The sequence below is a fragment of the Zalophus californianus genome, chromosome 11 (genome assembly GCF_009762305.2).
Source record: "Zalophus californianus isolate mZalCal1 chromosome 11, mZalCal1.pri.v2, whole genome shotgun sequence".
Classification (NCBI taxonomy): Eukaryota; Metazoa; Chordata; class Mammalia; order Carnivora; family Otariidae; genus Zalophus; species Zalophus californianus.
The window spans coordinates 24,606,210-24,629,867 of NC_045605.1; the positions used below are offsets into that span (position 1 = coordinate 24,606,210).

General features: G+C 49.1%; 1 protein-coding gene across 6 annotated transcripts in view; it reads left to right on the plus strand.

Annotated features, from left to right (window-relative positions):
• The first annotated feature begins 1,218 nt into the window (after nt 1-1,218).
• The window catches only part of KCNJ5 (potassium inwardly rectifying channel subfamily J member 5), a 28,388-nt gene continuing 5,948 nt past the window's right edge, over nt 1,219-23,658 (plus strand). The window contains exons 1-5 of one of the 6 annotated variants that reach the window (XM_027580570.2): nt 1,219-1,479; nt 3,346-3,438; nt 19,897-20,054; nt 20,150-20,415; nt 21,089-22,027. In XM_027580570.2, the coding sequence (XP_027436371.1) occupies nt 21,091-22,027 (937 nt within the window). In that variant the 5' untranslated portion in view covers nt 1,219-1,479; nt 3,346-3,438; nt 19,897-20,054; nt 20,150-20,415; nt 21,089-21,090. The remainder of the gene's footprint in view (nt 1,480-3,345; nt 3,439-19,896; nt 20,055-20,149; nt 20,416-21,088; nt 22,028-23,658) is intronic. The other 5 variants (XM_027580569.2, XM_027580567.2, XM_027580568.2 and 2 more) reach the window with 5 other exon arrangements.

The window sequence follows — 23,658 nt, forward strand, 5'->3', positions numbered from 1 at the left end:
GACGACCAGACCATGGGCCCGCGAGAGCCAGGGGTGCAGCAGGGTGCAGCAGGGTGCAGCAGGGTGGAGAGACCATGCAGCCCGGCCAAGGCCCTGCCCCCAAATTTCTGCCTTCCAGTTCCTCCCTTCTTTCCGTCTGTACCACCGCACCCACAAAACACACGTGGACTCGCATGTATGCACAGTTGGGCACTCACACAGACACAGGTGCGTGTCACACATGCATACGTGGGCACTCACACATGCACACGGGGGCACTCACACACACGCACACGCGCGCTCTCACACAGACACAGGTGCACGTCACACACTCACATGTGGGCGCTCACACGCACACACGCGCTCTCACACAGGCACAGGTGCGTGTCACACATGCATACGCGGGCACGTCACACATGCACACGGGGGCACTCACACAGACACAGGTGCACGTCACACATGCACACACGCACTCTCACACAGACACAGGTGCATGTCACACAGACACAGGTGCACGTCACACACGCACACATGCACTCTCACACAGACATAGGTGCACACCCACACATGCACACACGCACTCTCACACAGACACAGGTGCATGTCACACAGACACAGGTGCACGTCACACACGCACACATGCACTCTCACACAGACACAGGTGCACACCCACACATGCACACGGGGGCACTCACACAGACACAGGTGCATGCCACACACGCACATGCGGGCGCTCACACAGACACAGGTGCGCATCACACACGCACATGGGGGCGCTCACACATACACGCGCACTCTCACACAGACACAGGTGCACACTCACACACGCACACGCAGGTGCTCACACATGCACACGCAGGCACTGTCTCTCTCTCTCACACACACACACACACACACACACACACACACACACACACACACACTTGCACAGATCTCCGTCCTTGGCCTCTGCACGGCCAGAAGCAGCCCCAGTACCACCAGCCTGGGCCAGCAGTGGGGGGGGGGGCGTGAGGGAGGGGAGAGCCGCCCGCCCCTCCCCTCGGGTCCTCTCTCCCCCTCCGGGACCCCATTCATCCGGCCTCGTCCCGGAACTGCCCCTCCTGCCTTTGCCTGCGGCCCTTTAAGTCAGTTATTACACATTATTACACAGAGAGTCGTTTGTACTGGGGCCGAAGGGGAGGAGAGCCGGGAGAGAGAAGCGGGCGGAGGGGAGGAGGGGGAGAGAGGGAGAGCGGGGGAGAGAGAGCGTGCGAGCGTGAGCAGAGCCTCCCGCTGCCGGAGGAAGGGAGTGACTGAGGGGCTGGCGAAGGAAGGGACAGAATGGCTTAGAAGCCTCAGGCCACAGGACCCCACGCAGGGAGGAGCTCTAGGCAGAGTCGGAGGCTGTGGTAATGGCTGGGGCTGGAGAGTCCCCTCGAGGGCCCTGAGCGCCCCTGCACCGCCTCTAAGGGAGGTCCAGAAGTTAGCATCAGTGGGACCCGGCAGCTCCGATCTCAACAAGTAAGTTGTCTTCTTTTCCTTCTTCCTTTTCTCCCCAGCTCACTGGCTCTGGAAGGCAGGATGTGCACTCTCAAGGTGCCCATTGCCCCTGGCAGTTGGCTTTTGCCAGGCACCTGCCACTATGGGAGCCCATGCGGACAGTGAAGGGCTTAGGGCCAGTTTAAAGTTCAGCCAGGAAATCCCAGCTCTCCAGAGCCTGCAGGTGTCCTGGGCAGGTGTAAATGCGCTGTGCTGGTACCAGAGCTGGGGTACCCCCGGGGGGCCCTGAAAACCCCCTGCCTGCTATGAGAGGCCCAGGCAGTGGGGGGTGGGGGGCATCATTCCCCTGGGTAGCAGGTCTGCCTTCAAATGGAGGTGTAGAGGGCTGGGGTGGGGCGGCGAGCTCCCTCGGAGCCTCTGACCTCAGCTTACTCTTGCCTTCTAAGTCTGGCCAAATTGGAAACGTGGCCTTGCTATTTCTGCCCTCCTTGCCTCCTGGTCACTTCCTGCATGCCTCTCTATCTCTTTCTAAACATCTTTCCAACTGTTCAGAAAGGCCAGAAGTCCTGACCGCAAGGGTAGGGACAGGGAACAGGAAAGGCCATCATTATTCCCCTTCTCCCAAATCCATGTGTCTCCCTGGAGAACTGTCTCTGCTTCCCGTCAAACAGGGCTGTCCCCCCTCCTCCCAGGACTGGAGAGCAGCCTCAGGGTAGTGGGACCGGGCCTCCCCCGCAAAGTTCCAGGGCCTAGCTACACATCAGGTCAGGTAACGATAGCCCAGCCCCTGTTCTGAGAGCCCCTTTCCACCACCAGAAGATCAACAGGCACAGGGATATTGGCTTTGTGTCCGAATGTGCTAAGTGCTTTGCTCTCTTTGGATCCTTTTAATAGAACAGATTTTTGCATCTTCATCAAGCTTGGTGAGGCTGTGTAACTTTTGGGAGGTACAAAGCTTCCAAGTGAAATTCTCACCTGGGTCTGACTCCAAAACATACCTTTGTCTCATCGGGCTCTCTGGCCCACAAAGCCCTTTTCCATGTGCGGGAGAGGCAGTGAAAAACAGCTAATATTTATGGAACCAAGGACTGAGCCAGACACATTCGCATGAGTTCATCTGGACACCAGTCCTGTGGGACGGAGGTCATTCACCAGCTTTAGAGATGAGACCGCAGCTTGAGTTCTGAGCAGGAAGAATGGCAGAGCTTACCCTCTAAACCCTTGTCCTCTGACTTCAAAGCCAGACTCTTCCCACTATTAAACACTAACCCTGAAAGGTGGGCTGACCTTCCCAAATCTGTGCCTTTTCCTCCAAGCCAGGCGTAAATCCCATCAGCTGGCTGGATGAGACCCTGGGGCGCCCTCGAATCTGGTGGAAGGACCAAGCAGGGTGGATGGCGTGGGAGCTAGAGGGAGAGGCCCTTGGTTGGGTTCTGACACGAAAAGCTTTGTCAGGCTGCCCGGGATTTATTTTATTTTATTTTATTTCATTTCATTTTATTTTATTTTTTAAAGATTTCTTTATTTATTTATTTGACAGAGAGAGACACAGTGAGAGAGGGAACACAAGCAGGGGGAGTGGGAGAGGGAGAAGCAGGCTTCCCGTGGAGCGGGGAGCCCGACGCGGGGCTCGATCCCAGGACTCTGGGATCATGACCTGAGCCGAAGGGAGACGCTTAATGACTAAGCCACCCAGGTGCCCCAGGCTGCCTGGGATTTTAAACTATTGATCTGCCCTGAGATGGCCCCACTCTGTTTCTTGGCAATAACATTAAGAAATTGTCATTTATTGAACGCTAACTGTGTGATACTGGGCATTTTGTGATGCCATGTGATGGGATTGTTTCTTCTTCTTCCATCCACTGCTTTTCCTGCTCTTCCTCCCAGCCTCCCCCGACCTCACCTCATCCCACCCCCTAAACCGTCCTGGACCCAAACAATCTGAAACTAAGTTCACAGAATTGAGACTTACAGCCTAAGGTGAGAAAAAGACAAACTTCTTTTACCTTGGAAGGAATGTGTTGGGACATTTATCAAGTGTTTATTACTTGTCGGGCTCCGTTTATTAATTATGAGGTGGATAATAAATTGTTACGACAACCTAAATGATCAGAACAGCACCAGGGCCACCACCGAAAGGGGAAACATCAGGTAGGGAGCTCGTCTGCACATTCCAGGGGAGGACAGTGCTCCCTAGGTCCCCTCAGCCCTGTTCTAGTTACCCTATCTAGCTCTCAGACAGAGAGGGGGCCACTCAGGCAGACTTCCCCTGTCCTCTCCAAAAGCCACTCTAACCTGCTGGTCCACCTCGCAGGCTTCTTGAAGGAGCCCGCCTGCAGTACACAGAGAATGAATGAACTCCGTCCAGCAAGCAGTGCCGCTAGAGGAGAGGGCAGGAGGGCAGGAGGACGTGTGAGCAGAGAGAAGGGGCTGTGCCGGACACTGTTGCCTTCCCTGAGGATGAAGTCAAAGCTCACTGGGATTCCCCAGGGAGAAGTCTCTCGTGGGTACCCCCAGTCTGTGGGCACATCCTGAGCAGAGCCAAGCTCTTCCACTGGGGGCCCAGCAGAGATGTCAGTGTGGCTCCGTCACAGATGTTCTCTGCCCGCCTGTCCCCGGCGGACTGCGTAGCAAGATCCCTGTGGGGCTGTCTGCCAGTGCCTGCCTGGATTTCTCGGCCAGGGATGCAGGGGACTCTAGCGCTGTCTAGCCGCCTGTGATGGAGGTAACCCCACAACAGGGAAGAGACAACCAGAGCACCCCCTTCTCCAGTTCCCACTTACTCTGCCGATGACCTGGTTCTCACTGCCTTCTGTGGTCCAAGCCACAGATGGGTGTAATGTGCACTCACGTCCTTGTAAATAGCATCTACTTCTGTTTCTTGTTTTTAAATCAGTTCTATAGCCATTTATTTGATTGCTTAGCATGTGGCAGGAGTAATTAATGTTTGAAAACCTTGGAAACATGATCATTCAGGCAGCTTTTCCACGTCGGAGCATGAGCACCAAAGCTTACATTTTCTGGGCAATACTGATGAATATTTAGGCTGGGGTGGGGTTGCAGGGGGGAGTACCATGGGGAGAAAGGAGGAAAGTATGAGGTGGTTCGAAGGAGCCATTTTTAGATTCAACTTTTCACTGTGTCTGAGCTACACACCGGGCCACGGAGAGCTGGTTTCCAAGAGAGGGTCCATCATCAGATGTGCTTTGAGACAGTTGTCAGCCATAGAGGAATTTTTCTGTTTTTCCTCAAGACAAGAGAAGTTCAGACATGGGAGTTCAAACACAAAGGATTGCAGTGTGGCATTTGAAAAAAAAAAAAAAAATGCCTGAATGTATTTCTCTAAGAGACTTGAGGGTGGCTTTCTCTGGGATTATTTTAAAACGGACGGGACAGCTGGCCCTTCCTGAGACCCTGGCTGCCGAGGGCGGAGCCACGGCCCCTGCCAGTGCCACAAGCTTATCTAGTTCCCCCTACCTTGACATTCTGATAAGGGAGCTATTCTAGTCCACAGAGCCCTGGATGGCAGCAACCCTTGCCAACAACCGTGTTAAGTTAAATGTCAGAGCCAAACCTTTAACACATGACCCTGGAGCTCCTGGCTGGTGCGTAAATGTAAAGTTCCATTATCATTCCAGACCAGAACGGGCTGAGGGTCAAAGGTCAGGGATCATCCGACCAGTTTGTCAGGTGGCCACAGCACTTCCTGGTCCCCGAGGGTCAACCCATCTGGTGGCCAGGGAGGTTAGGGGCCAGGGCTGGGGAGTCAAAAGGGAAATAAGTGGAGGGTGGAGGGAAGGAGAGATCATGGCAAGCTTTCAGACTCTCCTTCTCGTCTCTTGTGACTTGGTTGTTGGAGGCCAGGTGTGTGCCCATCCCAACATCCTCTTTCACATTTTAGGCTCCTTACCTGAATATAAGTTGGCCCTAATGCCATCGTCCTGCATTATCTCTTGCTGCTCACAAAGGAAAAGGAGGGTGAGGAAGTACAGCGGAGAAATGCCGTCAGGGGCCTACCCTGTGTCCTGTGTATTTTGCCCTCAGAGTCTGTCCCTCCCAAGATGGTGCCTTTGAGCGCTTGATGCTCAGAGTCTGGCCAGGAGGAGAGGCAGAAGAGCAACAGAGACGAGGTATTGCCTCTGCTCCAGGAAACTGGCCATCCAGCAGGGATAACAGATCCCACAGGTGCCTAGGTCCAGGAGACCCTGACAAACAAAGGTTATGCCAGCCAGCTACCCCGGGCTGCCACAGACAGCAAGGTATGCAGGCCTCACGGCCCCACTCAGGCTGCCTGAGTCACTTCGGAAAGTGCCCTTCATTGGACGAACCTCAAAGTCACTCACATATTCCTTTAAATATGGGGCTGGAGCTACTAGCCAGACCGTGTGTAAGAACCTGTGTTACAGGATTGGGTCCTTAACACCCCTTGCCTGCCCGACCTTGGCGCTTTCTCCGAGGACTGACTGAGGAAAGCAGACGTGCCCACGGATATGTTACAGGATCAGGGATAAGAGCCATTGAAGGGCCAGGGAGGACCAGGGAAGGCTTTCCAAGGGGGCTCGAAAAAACAGTGAGGTGCAAGAAGGGAGGGAGCCCACGGAGGGAGCCCAAGGAGGGAGCTTCTGTGGCCCCTGAGACCAGCCTCTGCTTGCACTGGTCCTTCCTTCCATCTGTGTGGATATTCCCTAATTCTTTCCCTTAAACATTCACACAATAAAACAACATTTCCATCACAGCAAAGATCTCTTATGTTGCCCTTTTATTTATAGCCAAACTTACTTCCCTCCTGCCCCAACTCTTCCTTACCCCCTGGCAGCTATGAATCTGTTCTTTCTATAGTGTTTGTTGGCTCAAGAATGTTATATAAATAGGATCATATGGTATATTACCTTTGAGTTTTCTTTTTTTAAAAAAAAAAAGATTTTATTTATTTATTTGACAGAGAGAGACACAGCGAGAGAGGGAACACAAGCAGGGGGAGTGGGAGAGGGAGAAGCAGGCTTCCCGCGGAGCAGGGAGCCCGATGCGGGGCTCGATCCCAGGACCCTGGGATCATGACCTGAGCCGAAGGCAGACGCTTAATGACTGAGCCAGGCACCCCCAACCTTTGAGTTTTCAATCTGTACAATTCTCTGGGGATTCATCCAAGGGTGTGTGTGTGTGATACTTCAGTGTGGTTATTGAATTTGTTCAACCATTTATCCCTTGAAGGATATCTGTTTGTTGTTTCCAGTTTGAGGCTATTTTGATTAAAGCTGCTCTAAATACATGTATATGGGTTTTTGCATGAACATAAGTTTCCATTTATTTGGGATAAGTGCCCAGAAGTGCAATCGATGGTTCACATGGTAATTATGTTTAGTTCTTTAAGAAACTGACACGTTGTTTTACCTTCCCATCAGCAATTTGGAGGGATCCTTTTTCTCTACATCCTTGCCAATGTGTGCTGTTGTCACTACTCCTCATTGTTGCCATTCTGGGAGGTGTGCAACATATCTCATGTGGTTTTGCATTTCCCTAATGGCTAATGATATTGACCATCTCTCCATGTGCTTGTTTGCTCTCCGTATGTTGTCTTTGGCTAAATGTCTTTTCATGTCTTACACCCATTTTCTAATTAGATGGTTTTACGGTTGGATCTTGAGAGTTCCTTATAGTGCAAGGTACTAATCCTTACATTTTCTCCTACTCTGGAGCTTGTCTTTTTGTCTTAACAGGATCTTTTTTAGCAAACGCTTTTAGTTTTGATGAAGTCCAATTTATAAGCGTTCCCTTTTATGAATGAGATTTTTGGTGTCAAGTCTAAAAATTCTTTGCCTGCCATAGATCTTGAAGGTTCTCCCAGGTTTCTTTTTTCCCCTAAAATTTGTATAACTGTATCATTTATATTTAAGGGCATGATTCATTTTGAGTTAATTTTTGTATAAGGTTTGAGGCTTAGTTAAGTTCATTTTTTTGGTCTATGGATATCGAATTGTTCTGGTGCCATTTGTTGTAAAGATGGTCTTTCCCCCATTGAATCCCTTTTGCACTTTTGTCAAAGACCAGCTGGGTATATTTGTGAAGGTCTATTTCTGGGTTCTGCTGCATTGATCTATGTGTCTATCTCTCCTCCATTACCACATAGACTTAGCTATATAACAAGTTTTAAAGTTCAGTAGACTGATTTCTTCCACTTTATTCTTTTTCAAAATTGTTTCACCTATTCTAGTTCCTTTCCCTTTCTACAGAAATTTTAGCATAGTCTTCTCTACATCTACAAAAATATTCTTGTGGGATTTTGATAAGAATTGCATTAAGCCTGCATATTCAGTTTGGGGACAATTGGCATCTTCACTGTATTGAATCTTCCAATCTATGGACATAGTATATTTCTTCACGTGTTTAGATATTCTTTGATTTCTTGCATCGGCGTTTTGTCATTAACAACAATTCTTTCTGATCTGCCATGAACCGACAGTGCGACCTTGGGCATATCACTTAGTTTCTCAGACCTTCAGTTTACCCTCTGGTAAATGGGTATGAGAACACCTATCTTGAGATGGTGGGGACAAGGTTCTATAAGACTGCAAAGGAGAGGTGTCTGACGGTACGCGCTCAATGACATACTCCCTTCAATAGATCCCATTCTCTGTTCTTTTTTTTCTTCTTCCCGATGCTCATTTCTGATGCCCCATTGACTAATTGCCTTTCACTTTGTCTTTGTTCCATCCTTTGTTTCTTGACCTGCTTTCACTCTCAATTCTTTAATTCTCTTGACTGTATTTTTTTCTTACTCTCACTGGCTTTTCCTATTCATTCATTCTCCCATAAGATTTGTCTCATTCCTTTTTATTGGAGCATTTGGGGCATTCTCTTTTTCTTGTCCTTAGACTTTGAGAGTGACTAGGGCCAGTTCACCTGGGTTTCAATCCATGTAAAGACCAGCTTTGGGGCACTTGGCTCACCCTTTCTGGTGCCTCAGTTTCTTCATCTGTAGAATGGGGGACACAGTACCCATCTTAGGCTTTTTCTGAAATGACTGAGTTAATACAGGTAAGGCATTTAGAATGCAGTCTGGTGTAGGGTGAACCCCCAATAGGTTTCAGTTCTAATTACTGGGATGTTACCTACTGTGCCCTAATCTCTGGTCTTTTCTCCCCATCCACTCACCTTCTATCACCAAACCATCTTTTCACTTGTACATAAGGACGTTCATACTCACATTACCCTGCTTTCTGGTTGCCATCTTCTCTGTAACTCTGGCCTCCTAATCTCTAATCATCGTTGATAAATTGGCACCAGCCCAGGAAATCTGTCCTTTGGGCTGTAGACAGGAAACAAGTGTTTTTCATTTTGATTTAATTATTAATCTCCTTTATTATTTAATGCAGAATACTACTCACAGTGCAGGGTTACAATGAAGAGAATGTATTATTAAACTGCGCTGTTCGCTTTCAAAGAGATAGCGGGCTTAAAAAGGAAAAGTACTGGATAGACAGATACAAATGTGGGGAAAATGGAAAATGAATTAATTTGATTTTCATGCCCTTTTATTCACGATTTCTCATACATCATCCGCAGGGGGCTGGGTGGGTGAATCGGGACTGCGGCCAGTAAGCCATGGCCGAGTATTAGGAAGAACAGACGTCAGACCCCTCAGCAGCCTGCCAAGAAGGGCCATGAAATATTCCATCTTAAGCAAATGAGAGCCACACAAGTTGGGAACTTCAGTCACAAGCTTCCAGGCCTGCTCCATAGAAGCATTCCTCAATAATTAGGTACAATATGAAATGTAATATTGCCGGAAAGGTACTCACGACATGATTAAGACTTTCAAATCTATATTCCATACCTTGAATTAAACCTAATTTTGCCCTTTTAAAAATTGCTGGAAATATTTGGACTCCCTTAAATATATTCAAATAGATCTTTTAAGTACCATCAAAATGGTCTTTTTGTCTCTGTATTTTCTCCAAAGAACTAAAGTCCACCAGCAAATGCCAAATCTGTCGGCTCCCATTTCAGACAAGAATTCTGTCTTCCTAAAAAAAAAAAAAAAAAAGGAAGGAAGAAAGAAAGAAAGAAATCCCTTGAGTGAAACACCATTTAATCCTTCTCACTTTCCTTTTTATCTTTATTGTGAAGTGTCAGTATTTTTGTTTCTTTAATGACAAAGCAAGCATGGGATTAGTCCGCAGTCCTTCTGAGAGAGTACGTGTTTCTCTGCAGATACCATAAAATAATGCATGAGGTTTTATTACTTCCTTAGAATCATGGTGCCAAATCCTCCAAGGATGCAGTTTGAATGAGCAGTTAATTATCTTCCCTTGTCTGGGCTGCCCAAGGCTCTGAAGGCCCCAGGCTCATCTTCTGGTGGCCTTGGAGGCATTGACTGGATCCCTTCACGGCAGAGCCAGAAAAGTCAATGCCACCCGTTGGGCCTATTGTTATGGCATTTATATTACATAAAACTTCACATTCAATGTTACTACGTCTACCATGTCATCATCTTGGAAGTGCCCTGGGTAAGCCACAACTCCCCCACTAGAAAGTGGGATTAATATTATAGGAGTCTCACAAGCCAATCCAGGAGTTCTGAAAGAGACCCAACAGAGATGCCAATTACTATTACTATTCCATCACAATTCCATATAATAATAATAATACTGGTTTATTTCAGACCTCATAGCCTGGAACAATGCAAGTTAGGCAACCAAGTGCCTCATACTACTATTTGGGAAGGTAGAATTTTCCTGAAACAATGGGAGCTATTTCATTAACATTAGGATTCCCTTGGATACTTCCATTTTTTACATAAGAAAGAGACCCAGGGTTAGGGACCTCAGCAGCAATGTGTAATTCAGGGCAAGAGATGTGGCCAGAAAAGTCAGGATTATACTTCAGAACAAGATCACACTCTCTTTGGTGCTCTGGACTTGGAAGGCTATCAAGAGAGCATGGACTCTGCGGGTCCGCCACCGGTCAGCCCAAAGCCGGGTTCAGCTGTTTGGGAGCCACATGACCTTCGGCACCTTCTCTGCCTTCTCTGACTCTCAGTCCCCTTTCCTGTGGAACAGACACACTGTACTGGAGATGATTAAGTGAGTTAACATACACAAGGCACCTCTTCACATCAGCATGCACACACAAATTTCACTTCCCGGGCTATTCTGCAAAGAAAAACAAGAAGTCAGCATAACCAGCTACAGGCAACAAATTGAACACGTGCTTAGAACAATAGCAGAATGAGTGTAAAGGGCATCGGGAAAGCCGCACAGAGGGGACAGATGCTCCCGAAAGGGCTTGCTCCTGTCAGGGTGTCTCTGACTCAAAACTAGGGACAGCTGAGTGACTTTGGGAACAGCCTCAGTCCTGCATCCATATCCCCACCCTGACTTTGCTCTAAATAACAATCCCATTCACACTGAGGGGCCGGATTCAAGGGCGCCCCTCGGAGGGACAGAAGCCGCCCCGGGGATGGAGGCCGGGATGCCTGGGCTGGGGAGATGCGTGCGTCTGCGAGCTCCCCAGGAAGGGGCAGTCTGAGCCGGGCCGACGCAGGGAGGCCCTCAGCTCCTGAGGCCTCCTCACCCGCCTGACACAGCGGCTCTCTTGCAGTGGCCTTAGCAGCTAAGCCATCAGGGACATGGTGTGCCGGGACACCCGCAGTGATGAAGTGTCCTATCTGACACAGCCCATCCCTCCAACTACCCTGTCCCTGGCTCCATGTGCCAATGAAAGCCCTTCAACCTGCTCCTGGCAGACGGACTCCCACCTCACACAGCCACGGGAGACCTTTGCATTCCAGAGAGAGGGGTGCGAAAATTCACTTTGGCTATGGCAGATCTCTGCAAAGTCCCCTTTATGGGGTATTCAGCTCGGAGCAGAGCTATGAGTATGCATTCCCTGAGCCCCTGTGGGCCTCCGAGAGTGAGGAGCACGCTGGGCATAACACCGGCACATGTGGTCTAACCCTACTCGTGTCAGGGCGTCCGGTCCTGTTAGACCAGGATTCCTTAGTCGCTGGTGGTCAGCAGCCATTACATCTGAGCCGGAAATGAGCTTGGGAGGTGACCTGACCCATGTTCCTGTTCTTACAGCCCTCCTCTGGGGAGAGAGCTCCTTCCACCTTCCTTGAGGCATTTAGAGTTGGACTTTCTCCCCACTGAGAACCACCTGCGCCATGATGGAAATGGAGGGCTGTCATGCTCGCGCAGGATTCTACTGGCTACGGCATATTTGCAAAGGGTGCAGCTGGAGGGGACAAGGCCGCTAGCAGAAGGTGCACTGAGGGAAGGCAGAGGGGTCATGACAACCATCTGCACAATGGAGGAGACTGGGGAGAACGAGACCGTGGGCAAGGCGACAGGGCTTGTTGGGACCATGGGAACCAGATTGATGGGCACGGGGGGACCAGTCCATGCACCCCTCTCTTTACTGTGGTGTGAGTCCCAGGTTGGCCCTCTGGCTTCCCTTGTACTGAGGGCTGACAGGCTGTGTTCATGGAAGACCTGTTAGCGAGGAGCATTTATTTGGCGCTACCACAGCTCTTCACACCATGCTCAGCATAACTCAAAGTCCAAGCCAACGTGTCCATGTGAGGAAAAAGCCTCTCTCTGGCTCAGTAACCCAGAAGTATAAATTAGCAGCTGACACACTGAATCTGACCTGCAGAGATATTTTCTTTGATTAACTCACGGTCCAAAAATTGTCAAAATAGTGGTTAATGGTGAAAAAAGAATTCAGGTTTAAAAATCTTCACTTCTAGCTTTTCTGGAAAAAGAGAGAGAGGAAGGTCTTACCGCAGCACCTCCACATTCTTGCGTGGCAGCAAGGAGCTCCTGCTGGACAGCAGTGGCCCCCACCAAGAAAGCGCATGAGCCCACCTCGCCTCTGTCCCCATCACTCCCTATTGTGTCCCCAAAACCCAGAGCAAGTTTTGATTGTGCTCGCAGACTTGCTTGCCCAGAATAAAGAGAATTATATCTTTTAAAATCTCTTTATCACAAACCTGAAAATGAAGGTCTAAGCAGAGCTTATATTGGAATAAAAAAACAGGAGAAAATATATTATCTGTACATGACCCGTAAAACAAGCACGTCACAGTGTGTCTGTGTTGGAAGACGCCAGTCCGGCCCCTCCGCTCCCTGAGCTTCGTAGACAGCAGAGTTTGGTGCCAACCTCGCGGGTTCTGGTTACCACAGCCTGTGCACCCCGCTCAGCCAAAAAGTTCAAGTATTCACCCCGCGCCTGGCAGAGGCAGACACACTTGAGATGAAGGAGAATCGCTCTTAGTGGGATCCGTGGCTGCTGGTTAGTTTTCTCTTCCTTGTAAGGGGCCATAGTGTCCAAACACAGACATTTCTTTTTTTCTTTTTCTTTCTTCCCTTTTTTTAAAATTTAAACTCAATTAATTAACACATAGTGTATTATTAGTTTCAGAGGTAGAGGTCAGTGATTCATCAGTTGCATAGAACACCCAGTGCTCATGACATCACGTACCCTCCTTAAAGCCCATCCCCCAGTTACCCCATCCCCCTCCAGCAACCCTCAGTTTGTTTCCTATGATTAAAAGTCTCTTATGGTTTGTCCCCCTCTCTGATTTCATCTTGTTTTATCTTTTCCTCCCTTCCCCTATGCTCCTTTTGTTTCTTAAATTCCACACATAAATAAGATCATAGGATAATTGTCTTTCTCTGATTGACTTATTTCATTTAGCATAATACCCTCTAGTTCAAGCCACATCCTTGCAAAAGATTTCATCTTTTTGATGGCTGAGTGATATTCCATTGTATATCCATACCATATCTTTATCCATTCATCAACACAGACTTTTCTAGAAGTGCAAGAGGCGCTCGGGGATTACACTTGAACAGGTGTTAGCCGGGACATGTGGACACCCTGTCTCCTTGGAACAATTAGGTGCCTGTGAGGGGCAAATATTGCCATTGTTAGAAAATGTCAAGGAGCCGCTGTAAGCCACAGCAGGAGCCACTCTGAAGGCAAGCAGGAGGGTGGATGGAAGGTACAGCCCCCTCGGGAGGAAAAAGGGAACGGCTCCGGGCAGCCTGGGCATGGGCAACACAGCAGCAAATCATGGACGGGTTTCATGGCACAGACCAGGCATGTGTCCCTCTGGCAGTCTCTTGGATCAGGCATTTCAGGGCCTGACCCCCACCGAGGCTCAGACCCACTGACAGCCTGGTCCAACCTTGGGGGACTGAGGACCAATAACGCAGAGGCAGACCTATTTGAGTATTCAAAGTGACAATGCATAAAAGTCACCTAGCACAGAGATGGCACGTAAAGGTGCTCAGTACATGAGCTTCTCACGGCAAGTAGGCTCCCCTCACTGCACTCACCACATACCTTCTCCACCATGTCTTTCCTGACCCTTCCTCACTCACCCTGGCGAAGCCAAATTAAGAACTCCGTCTTGGTCTCTCTGTCACTCTCTACTGCACTGATTGTTTGCCTGTGTGTTCCCCACCAGACCGTGACTCCCAGAGGGCAGAAAATACAGCAGTGGTCCCCAATATCCCCTGGGTCAGGGTCTCCGGGTGTGGGACCTAGGCATCAGCATGGGGTCCAGCTCCCGGCTGATTGCAATGTGCACCCACGGTGGAGAAGCCTTGTAACTCAGAGGACCAGCAGCATTAACAAGGCTGGGAGCTCCTTGATAAAACGCAGACTCCGGGAGCTCCAGACCAACCTAATCAGAATCTGTATTTTAACAAGATCTCTGTGACTGAAAAGCACAAGAAAGCTGGTGAAGTGCAGATCTACCTCCTCCTGCCCCCAGGGCCCAGCAGAGTGCCTACTTGCAGTGACTGTTTGGGGGAGGGGCTTCACTGATTGGAGGAAGGAAGGAAGGAAGGAAGGAAGGAAGGAAGGAAGGAAGGAAGGAGGGAAGGAAGGAGGGAAGGAATCTGTGTGTTACAGTTTTCAATGGGCTTCTACACCTAATATCTCATGCGCTATCACCCAGATAGTTTTTGAACTTGGGTTCAAAAAACAAAACCACAAAACATCCAGGAATTAAAGACTACGTTCCCATCTAAGTTGATAAGAATAAATAATAGCTGCAAAATGATTGGGATTTAAAATAAAATACCCTATGGGTTTTTAAAGATTTATTACTCTTGAGTTCTTCTGCCATTAGACCCCAGAATGCACTAAGGTTTTTTGTTTTTTAAAGGATGGTAATTTTGAAAGCCAGGAAACCAGGACTGGCCAGAGCCAGCCCATCAGTGTGGTTTGGGCACAGGTCTGGGGGGCTGGGGCCACCGGCCAACCCCTCCATGAATTTCTGGGCTGAGAGCCAGTCAGGTCTTGGTCCGGTCTTACTCTCCACCAGCCGCTAGTTCTGCAGCCAGGAAGGGCAGCTACGGTGGCCAGCGGGAACTACTGTTAAGGCAGAGGCCAGAACTGCAGTTTCCAACATTTTGTCCTTGGGCAGGCTGCTGAGGAAAGGGGGGTCACGGAAAGCCCCCTGCTCTCATTCCTACACCTGCAATGGGAGTGTGGCCAGGGTCGTGCCGGACCCCACAGGGAACCCCAAGCCCACACTCCAGGCACCCCCCAATTCTAGGGATTCACAGATTCCTGTTGCACCGGGGCTCCCCTGTCTGGGTCACCTCCCCTTCTCTTCCTCGCTCCTGGCTCCGGGCTCAGGGAGGCAGCTCATTCGCACCCACGAAGGGAGCAGCAGAGGATGCAGCCTCTGCAGGTCTCCCTGCAGGAGAATCACCCAGATCTTAGCACCAGAACAGCCTCTGCGTCCACGTAGAAGAGCCACAGACGAGAGAGTTCTTAGAAAGTTCTTCAGGCACGGCCTCTGGGGATCCCATAGAGACGGAAGCGAGCTGGAAACTCCTCTCCCAGCAACAATTCTGTCCATTGTAACCACTGTGGATTCTAGAGATTGTCCCCGCAGCATCTGTGTGACTTGTGGGCAAGTTATTTAAGCTCTCCCCCAGTTTCCCTCTTCGTAGAATAAGACAACACCTCCCCGTGGAGTAAATGAGGCCGCGGAAGAAGGATGCTGACCCACAGTAGGCACTCCTGAATTGCTTGAAGCTCTCCCACCCCACCCCCGCAACTCCAGTCCTGGATGGAAAATAAACACTAGCCTCAGCCAGCATTGCCCATGCACCTTCATTCAGTCTTCACGCCCGCCCTCCTTGGTTGGCACGGTCATCATCCCCATTTTGCTGAAAAAGTAACTGAGGCTTAGAGCAGTAACTTCCCCCAAAGTCCCTCAGCTCAAGGTGAAATCGGAAGGCGGGCACTCTGATGCCAGAGTCAGCTTTCCTAATCATTTATTACCTGGTTCCCCCTTCTATTCTGTGTTAGATTTTTATTTCTGCCTTGGCAAAGGACCACAGACTAAATGGCTTAAAACAACACCTAGTTTTTGGCTCAGCATTCTTAAGTGAGAAGTCCAGGCATGATGTGACTGTGTTCTTTGCTCAGGGTCTAACAAGGTTAAAATCCAGGTGTCAGCAAACTGCACGCTCCTTTGGAACTCCAGCTCCTGTGGTTGTGGTGGAATTTAGTTCTTAGTGATCATAGGAGGAGGTCCCTCTTTCCTTGCTGACTGTCACGGGGGGCTGCTGTCAGCTTCTAGAGGTCCCCACATTCCTTGCCACGTGTCCCTGTCCATCTCCACAGCTAGCAAGGAGCCTCTCCTACTTCAGGGAAAGCCCACTCCCTTTCCGGGCTTATCTGATTAGGTCCAGCTCACCCCAGAAGGTCTCCCTTTCTTCAAGTCAGCTGTGCCGTGACATAGGCTCATCATGGGAGTGAGTATCCCATCCCCGGGTCCAGGGGCATATACAGGGAGTTTGTTTCAGGGGGCAGGAAACGTGAAGGCATCTTAGAGTTCTGCCTCCCTGTGTGTGCCTTCTCTATACCTGCCACATACACCCTTGATAACACCTTTAATACTTCCTGCTAATCTTGAAGGTCCTTGAGGGCACTGGGGCAACCACCATGGAGTGTTTTCATATTTTAACAACCAGTACAGCCATATAGATTCCTGTAGAACAGCATACAAACATCTAGTCTGAGACAGGAGTATATTCTCCTCCACTACCCTTCTTCCAACCTCATCCCATATCCCAAAACTCTGGGAAGCAGACTTTGACCCAGCAAATATAAGAGAGAAAGGAAGAAATCGTTAAGGATGTCTGCTGTCTTCATTTTCACAGTAGGGAAACTGAGTCTGAAACAAGACTCCCAAGCCACCCTGAGTGGCTCAGTCGGTTAAGCATCCAACTCTTGATTTCGGCTCAAGTTATGATCTCAGGGGCGTGAGGTCAAGCCCCACATCTGGCTCCGTGCTGGGCGTTGAACGTGGAGCCTGCTTAAGATTCTCTCTTTCCCTCTCCTTCTGCCCCTCCTCTCCCAACCCCTTGCAGTTTCTCTCTCTCTCTCAAAAAAAAAAAAAAAAAAAAAAAAGAATCCCACCCAGTGCTCCCTTCCGGAAACCCTGCTGATTTCCAAATGCAGTTTCTATCAAGATGTTGCGTCCACGGCTCCTGACTTTCTAGAAAAAGCCCCCCCCCCCCCCCATGACACAGGGCTTTCTTTACTGTGTGTGTGTGGCGGGGGTATTTGGGAATTCTTCACACAGAGGTCCACTTAAAAGGATGTCAGATTCACTCGTGCATCACCTAAAATACAACTTCCTTTGATTTTGCTTCTTTTGATTCTTTCTCCATTTGTGTTTCTATATCAAAGAATTTAAACCACTTTGCTGGACTTCAGGCTCTGTCTTCCCAAGAGTTTTAATCATGTCCGGGCACAGCTTCCTATCCTCAGACACAGGAGAGGGTTCCAGATGAACAGCTACACCAGGCTTGATGAGCTTGAGTGGGATTTGCTCCTGTCGGGGCCTTCCCCGGGTCCTGCGGGGAGAAGCTCTCATACTCACTTTGCCTCCTCCAGCCCAAAGCCTTTCCCCACGGCCTCTCTCTCCACAGGCAGTTCTGCTCAGACCCCTGGGCTCAGAGGGGGCGGTGCTAGACTATAAACTACATGAAGGCTGGGTCTGCATTCAGCTTATTCACTGCTTAATCTCCAGCTCTTAGCACAGAAGCTGGACGATCGCAGTTCCTCAACTAATGCTTGCTGAATATAGGTGCATAAATGAATAGAATAGATCTTGAAAATCTGATTCAAAAGCTCATCTCCATTGTCCCTGAAAATTCTTTTGATATTATGGGCCCACAGCACTGGAGGCCAAGATTTCTAGAGTGGCCATTTCACTTACTCTTAGGAAGAAATCTGGGGAGGAGAGGTTCTACACCGGTCAGCTTGATGCCTGCCCTGCAAGAGGCCCACTGGGGCTTTTGATACTTGACTTAGATGCTCTATGTCTCTTTCTTCATCCTTAAAATGGGGGTTAATGGGGCATTGCATTAAATTTCACATCAAGGGGTGTTTATGACTATATATTTACATTTATATTTATATTCATGTTTGTATTCATGTAGTCTTTCCCTAGATCCTCATAATGGCCCCCAGAGCTGGAATGGCAGAAAATATTATCTGGGGTTTATAGCAGTTTGAGGCAAAGAAAATGAAGATGGTTTTTCCTTGGGTCACAGAACACGTTTCTTGGAAGCTGATCCTAGAACCCAAATCTCGCCCTGGGCTGAGCGAGGAAAAACTTCTGCTGAGGATTCTAGCACACTTGGAGGATGGATGCCAATCTCAAATCAGAAGTGAACCCTTTCCCTGTCCGCTGGACACAAAAAAAATTCCTCAGGTCTTGCTTGAGGTGTCCTAGAAAACCTTTCTCTGTTTCTAGTACAGTGCAAGGCTTTCTCCTACAAGAACATATGAAAGTATATTCAAAAAATAAAGAAGGAAACAGTGCAGAAAATCAGCAGAGGGCGCCTGGGTGGCTCAGTTGGTTGAGCGACTGCCTTCGGCTCAGGTCATGATCCTGGAATCCCTGGATGAGTCCCGCATTGGGTTCCCTGCTCGCGGGGAGTCTGCTTCTCCCTCTGACCCTACCCCCTCTCAGGTGCTCTCTCTCTCTCAAATAAATAAATAAATAAATATTTAAAAAAAAAAAGAAAATCAGCAGAAAAGCTATTTCTCTGGAAGATCTGAAGGCAGGAGAATGTGCTTTGCCAGGTGCCCTAAACAGTGACTCATTCTGGCCAGCACTGGGCCTGCCCTGCCCAACACCAGTGGCTTGAGGAGTCCATGGGCAGCCCTCCGATCAGACCCCTATCTGGGTTCCAATAGCTGGGCTCCCCAGGAGCCCCCAGGGCATTGGGAGTAACAGCATTTTTCACCCTTTCTGGGCATCCCTGAGTTCTCAGTAAACAGTCTCTGACCTAGGGGCAGAGCAAAATCATGCTTAGGATTCTGCAAAGCAACATCAAGCATCCAGCTCCTCATTTCATTTATCTTTGTAACTGCCCATGTGACGGAGCGGGGAGCAGGTGGCCCTGTGCAGTATGGGAAATGGCCAACAGACATCTGAGACAAACAGCCCTTCGGATGACCCTTCAATATGATATTTTAAAAATTACCTTGAAATTGCCACAACCACCAAGGTAGCAAAGAAAAAGGTCTGCCAGGGTCTTCTGACTTTCCACATTGGGGGAAATCTTCCTTCATGGCTTATAGAACATTCATCCAGGTTGTTCTATCAGGTTCACTGTTTCCCAGGAGTGGGACTACCTGTGAAATCGAAACAAGCTTGCTTGTAAAGATGAAGGGCTGAGTAATAGCATCCCCTGAGGTGAATTCCCCCAGGATCAGAAGCTCATAGAACTTTCTGGAGCAAGCAGCTCATCAGTCTAAGCAGGAGCCACAGAACATCAATGTCTGCAAGCCACTGTATGGTGGGTACTGTGAGACCCCAGGCTGGAGCCGATGAACCTAGATTCAAACCCTAACTCAGCCACTTAACTACTTGAGCTTCATTGTCTCTGCCTGAAGATTAGAGGGATAATAGCAGTTCTTCTTTAATAACTTTATTGTGAGGATTATAAATGAGCTAATGGATATAAATTTCTCAGCACAGTGCCTGGCTTGTGAACGCTCAGAAATTTAAGCTGTGATTATTAGCTGTGGAGAGTCTCATGGTCTTTCCTAGCCGCATCAGAGTCTTAAAGTATTTTCAGTGGGAGTGAGCGGAATATCAGAAAAACAGTGGACCAATGCAGGTGTCTGGGTGTTTCTTTAAGGTGGGGCATATACTCCAAAACATGGTACAGCCTTTTTGAAAAGTAATTTTTTATTCAGATATTTTATTGAGATAACAGACATGTAATGCTGTATTAGTTTAAGGGGTATAACATAATGACTTGATATATGTATATTTTGGGAAATGATCACCACGGTTAGTTTAGTTCACATTCGGCACCATATATAATTACAATTTTTTTTTGTGATGAAGACTTGAAGATCTACTCTCTCGGCTTCTTTCAGATATACAGCACAGTATCATTAACTATAATAGGCACGCTATACATCACATCCCCAGGACTTCATTTGCAACTAGAAGTTTGTACCTCGTGACCACCTTACCCATTTCACTCGCCCTGTACAACCTCTCCCTGGCAACCACCAATCTGTTCTCCGTATCTGTGAGTTTGGCTTTCATTTGTTTGTTTTTGATTTCACATATAAGTTTATAGGCCTTTTGAAACCCTTAGGGGCATTAATATCTTGTCCATTTCAGGTTTTTAGAAGGCAGGGAATTACTGTGTCAAGATTTTTAATGGTGGGTCTACACAACGATTTGTCATATTCGTAAGTGCTCAGACAGCCACAGACTCCCCCCCTCAGATGGTAGGAGTGACCACATGGTGAATCAGACACTCACTGCCTTTTCCTTTCCGTCTGCTGCTAAGATCTGAGACATAAAGAAAGGAGACAGGGAGATATAAAGAAGAAAGCACAGGCTCTGGGCCCTGTGAGCAGGAATCCAGATATCCACTCTGCCAGGTAAGTGTTTGGTGGCCCAGGTTATCACTTAACCACTTACCTTTTTGGGGTTCTTATTTATTTTTTTATTTATTCATTCATTTATTCAACAAGTGCTTTTGGAGTATACAGTATGTTCTGGGCTACCCTCTGGGTATTTGGAATGTATGAGGGAACAAAACAGACATACCTGTGCCCCGTGGAGGTTACATTCTAATGGAGGGGGAGAGACTCTGAGAAATAAATATGATGCATATGCAATCAGTGTTTACATACGGGAGATCAAGCTCCAACTCCGACCAGTTGCTGTGATAACAAGTGACCGTCTGGGTGTACTGCGTGGACTAGAGCAGGCACTTAATAAATTGTTGCGATTATTATTTTCTTAATTGCTCCCAGATTTCTTAAATCCTTTCAACACCATGTGTGGTTTGCACCTACATATTTATTCATTCAACAAACAACTATTGAGGTGCTGTTATATGCTAGAATCTGTAGGAGATACCAGGGATACAAGCAAATAATATAAAAAAAAAATGGTCTCTGCCCTTGAGGACTCTGCAGTAGGCTCCACGGTGCACTAGATGAGGACCCTTGAGAGCACAGAGGCAGGAGTGACCTTGAAATCTTGTGTTTCTATGAATCAACACAGCCCCCTTCTCTGATGATGTCTTTTTTAACTCACACATCCCAGCTATGGCTGGCGATTCTAGGAATGCTATGAACCAGGATATGGAGATTGGGGTCACTCCCAGGGACCCGAAGAAGATCCCCAAACAGGCCCGCGATTACATCCCCATTGCCACCGACCGTACTCGCCTGCTAACAGAAGGCAAGAAGCCCCGCCAGCGCTACATGGAAAAGAGTGGCAAGTGCAACGTCCACCATGGCAACGTCCAAGAAACCTACCGATACCTGAGCGATCTCTTCACCACCCTTGTGGACCTCAAATGGCGCTTCAACCTGCTTGTCTTCACCATGGTCTATACCATCACTTGGCTGTTCTTCGGTTTCATTTGGTGGCTGATCGCTTACATCCGGGGTGATCTGGACCATGTTGGTGACCAAGAGTGGATTCCTTGTGTTGAAAACCTCAGTGGCTTTGTGTCTGCCTTCCTGTTCTCCATTGAGACAGAGACCACCATCGGGTATGGCTTTCGGGTGATCACAGAGAAGTGTCCGGAGGGGATCATACTTCTCTTGGTCCAGGCCATCCTCGGCTCCATCGTCAATGCCTTCATGGTGGGGTGCATGTTTGTCAAGATCAGTCAGCCAAAGAAGAGAGCAGAGACCCTCATGTTTTCCAACAATGCGGTCATCTCCATGAGGGACGAGAAACTCTGCCTCATGTTCCGGGTGGGTGACCTTCGTAACTCCCACATTGTGGAGGCCTCCATTCGTGCCAAGCTCATCAAGTCCCGGCAGACCAAAGAAGGAGAGTTCATCCCCCTGAACCAGACGGACATCAACGTGGGCTTCGACACTGGTGATGACCGTCTCTTCCTGGTGTCTCCACTCATCATCTCCCATGAGATCAACGAGAAGAGCCCTTTCTGGGAGATGTCCCGGGCCCAGCTGGATCAGGAGGAGTTTGAAGTCGTGGTCATTCTAGAAGGGATGGTGGAGGCAACAGGTAAGACACTTTATCTTCCTTGGCCACAGGACCCTCCCATGTGCTGGGAACCTAGGCCACCAGGGCTAGAAGACGGCAATTGGTGCCTGAGAATCCTGGGATTCTCAGCCGGCCCAATCTCTAACTGTGATCTGAGGGGTGTTGTCATTCAATCAAGATGCAGTGATAACAACAGCTAATGTTTACTGAATGCTCTAACTTCTGGACATACTTCTAAACTTTAAACATATGGTATTGCACTTAATGCCTTCCCAACCCCTGTAAGATGATGTTCCTTAGGTTACAGAAAAAGAAACAGAGGCACAGACAGGCAAGTTATCAGTCTAGTTTCGTCCAAGAGCAAGTCATAGAGCCGGGATGCCTGGGAAGGCAGGGGACCTCAAAGCTGGCCTTTGTTTTCAACAGGCTATCTTGCTCCACCACATCCCGGGGCATGTGTTTACCCAAAAAGAGTCCTGTGATCAGGTGACTTGGAGAAATACAGTGAAACAGAGTGCACAGGCTTCTTCACAGTAGGACTTTGTGGTGTCTCTACATGCCATGAATCACTCTGTGATTTCCCAAACATAAAGCTTCCCGAAGTCACAGAATACTCTTTTTGAAGAGGTGTCTATACCCCAGACCTGTGAGGGCAGCTCTTCTGGCTGCCTCCCTCCCCCCGCCTCCGCCCCCCGCAGGAAGGCTGTCCCTGAGCTTTCCTGTGGAAGGCTGGCTGAGTGAACAGGGGACGAGCCGAAACCAGTCCATCTGCATCCACATAGGCCCAAGCAAGATGCCCTCTTCGTGGCCAGCCCGGCACCTCCCTCCTCAGCTGCCAACTCTCACGGGCACCCGGCAGCCAGGAACTTCCAACATTCCTCAAGGCCAAGGCCTCGGTGCAGGGCTCCAGGGAGCCCGAGGCCAGCGGAGCACAAGACCCCGGTCCCACCACTCCTGCCTGAACTCCTGGGGAGAGGAGCCCTCCCGCAGATCCCTGCACCCTGCTTCTTACTGCCTTTCTTCCTCTTTCCCTCTCTTCTTGTCACCCGGTAGACTGAGCACTTGTAGAAAACTCACTCAGGCTCAGAATGATACGCATTTTTCCAATTCCTGCAGGAACACTGGAGACCACGCCAATCCCATTTAACAGACGTAGATGCTGCATCACCCAGCACTTCATGCAGATGGTGTTTGATTCAGGTCTTTCACTTACGAATCTTAAGTGTTGAAATTTCAGGGGCCAGTCACAAAGATGGCCAAACAAGCCTTCCTTACCTTTCGGGAAGCTGGTTCCTGTGCGGGAAACTCAGATGGGGCATCCACACACCTTCTCATGTGGCCGGAGCCCGTGGGACCTGGCTGGGGGTGCGAATAGGCTCCGGGGACTGGCACGGAGGGGGCTGCTCGGCCATCTGCTGGGAGCTGGAGCCTGGCCAGGCAGCATATGGTGGCAGCCGAGGGAGCCCCTGGGGCCAAGGACAGCCAGGATGCAGGAAGCCTGCAGCAGAGCTGGGGGCTCACAGGTCATGCTGCCCTTGGTGCTGGGCTCGGGAGCAGAACACCGGCTGAGTTTCTGGGGGAAGAGCACCACTCTGAGGCCACAAAGGAGGGGTCAGGTCAGAGATGTGGGGACAAACAGGAGAGTTGTGCCT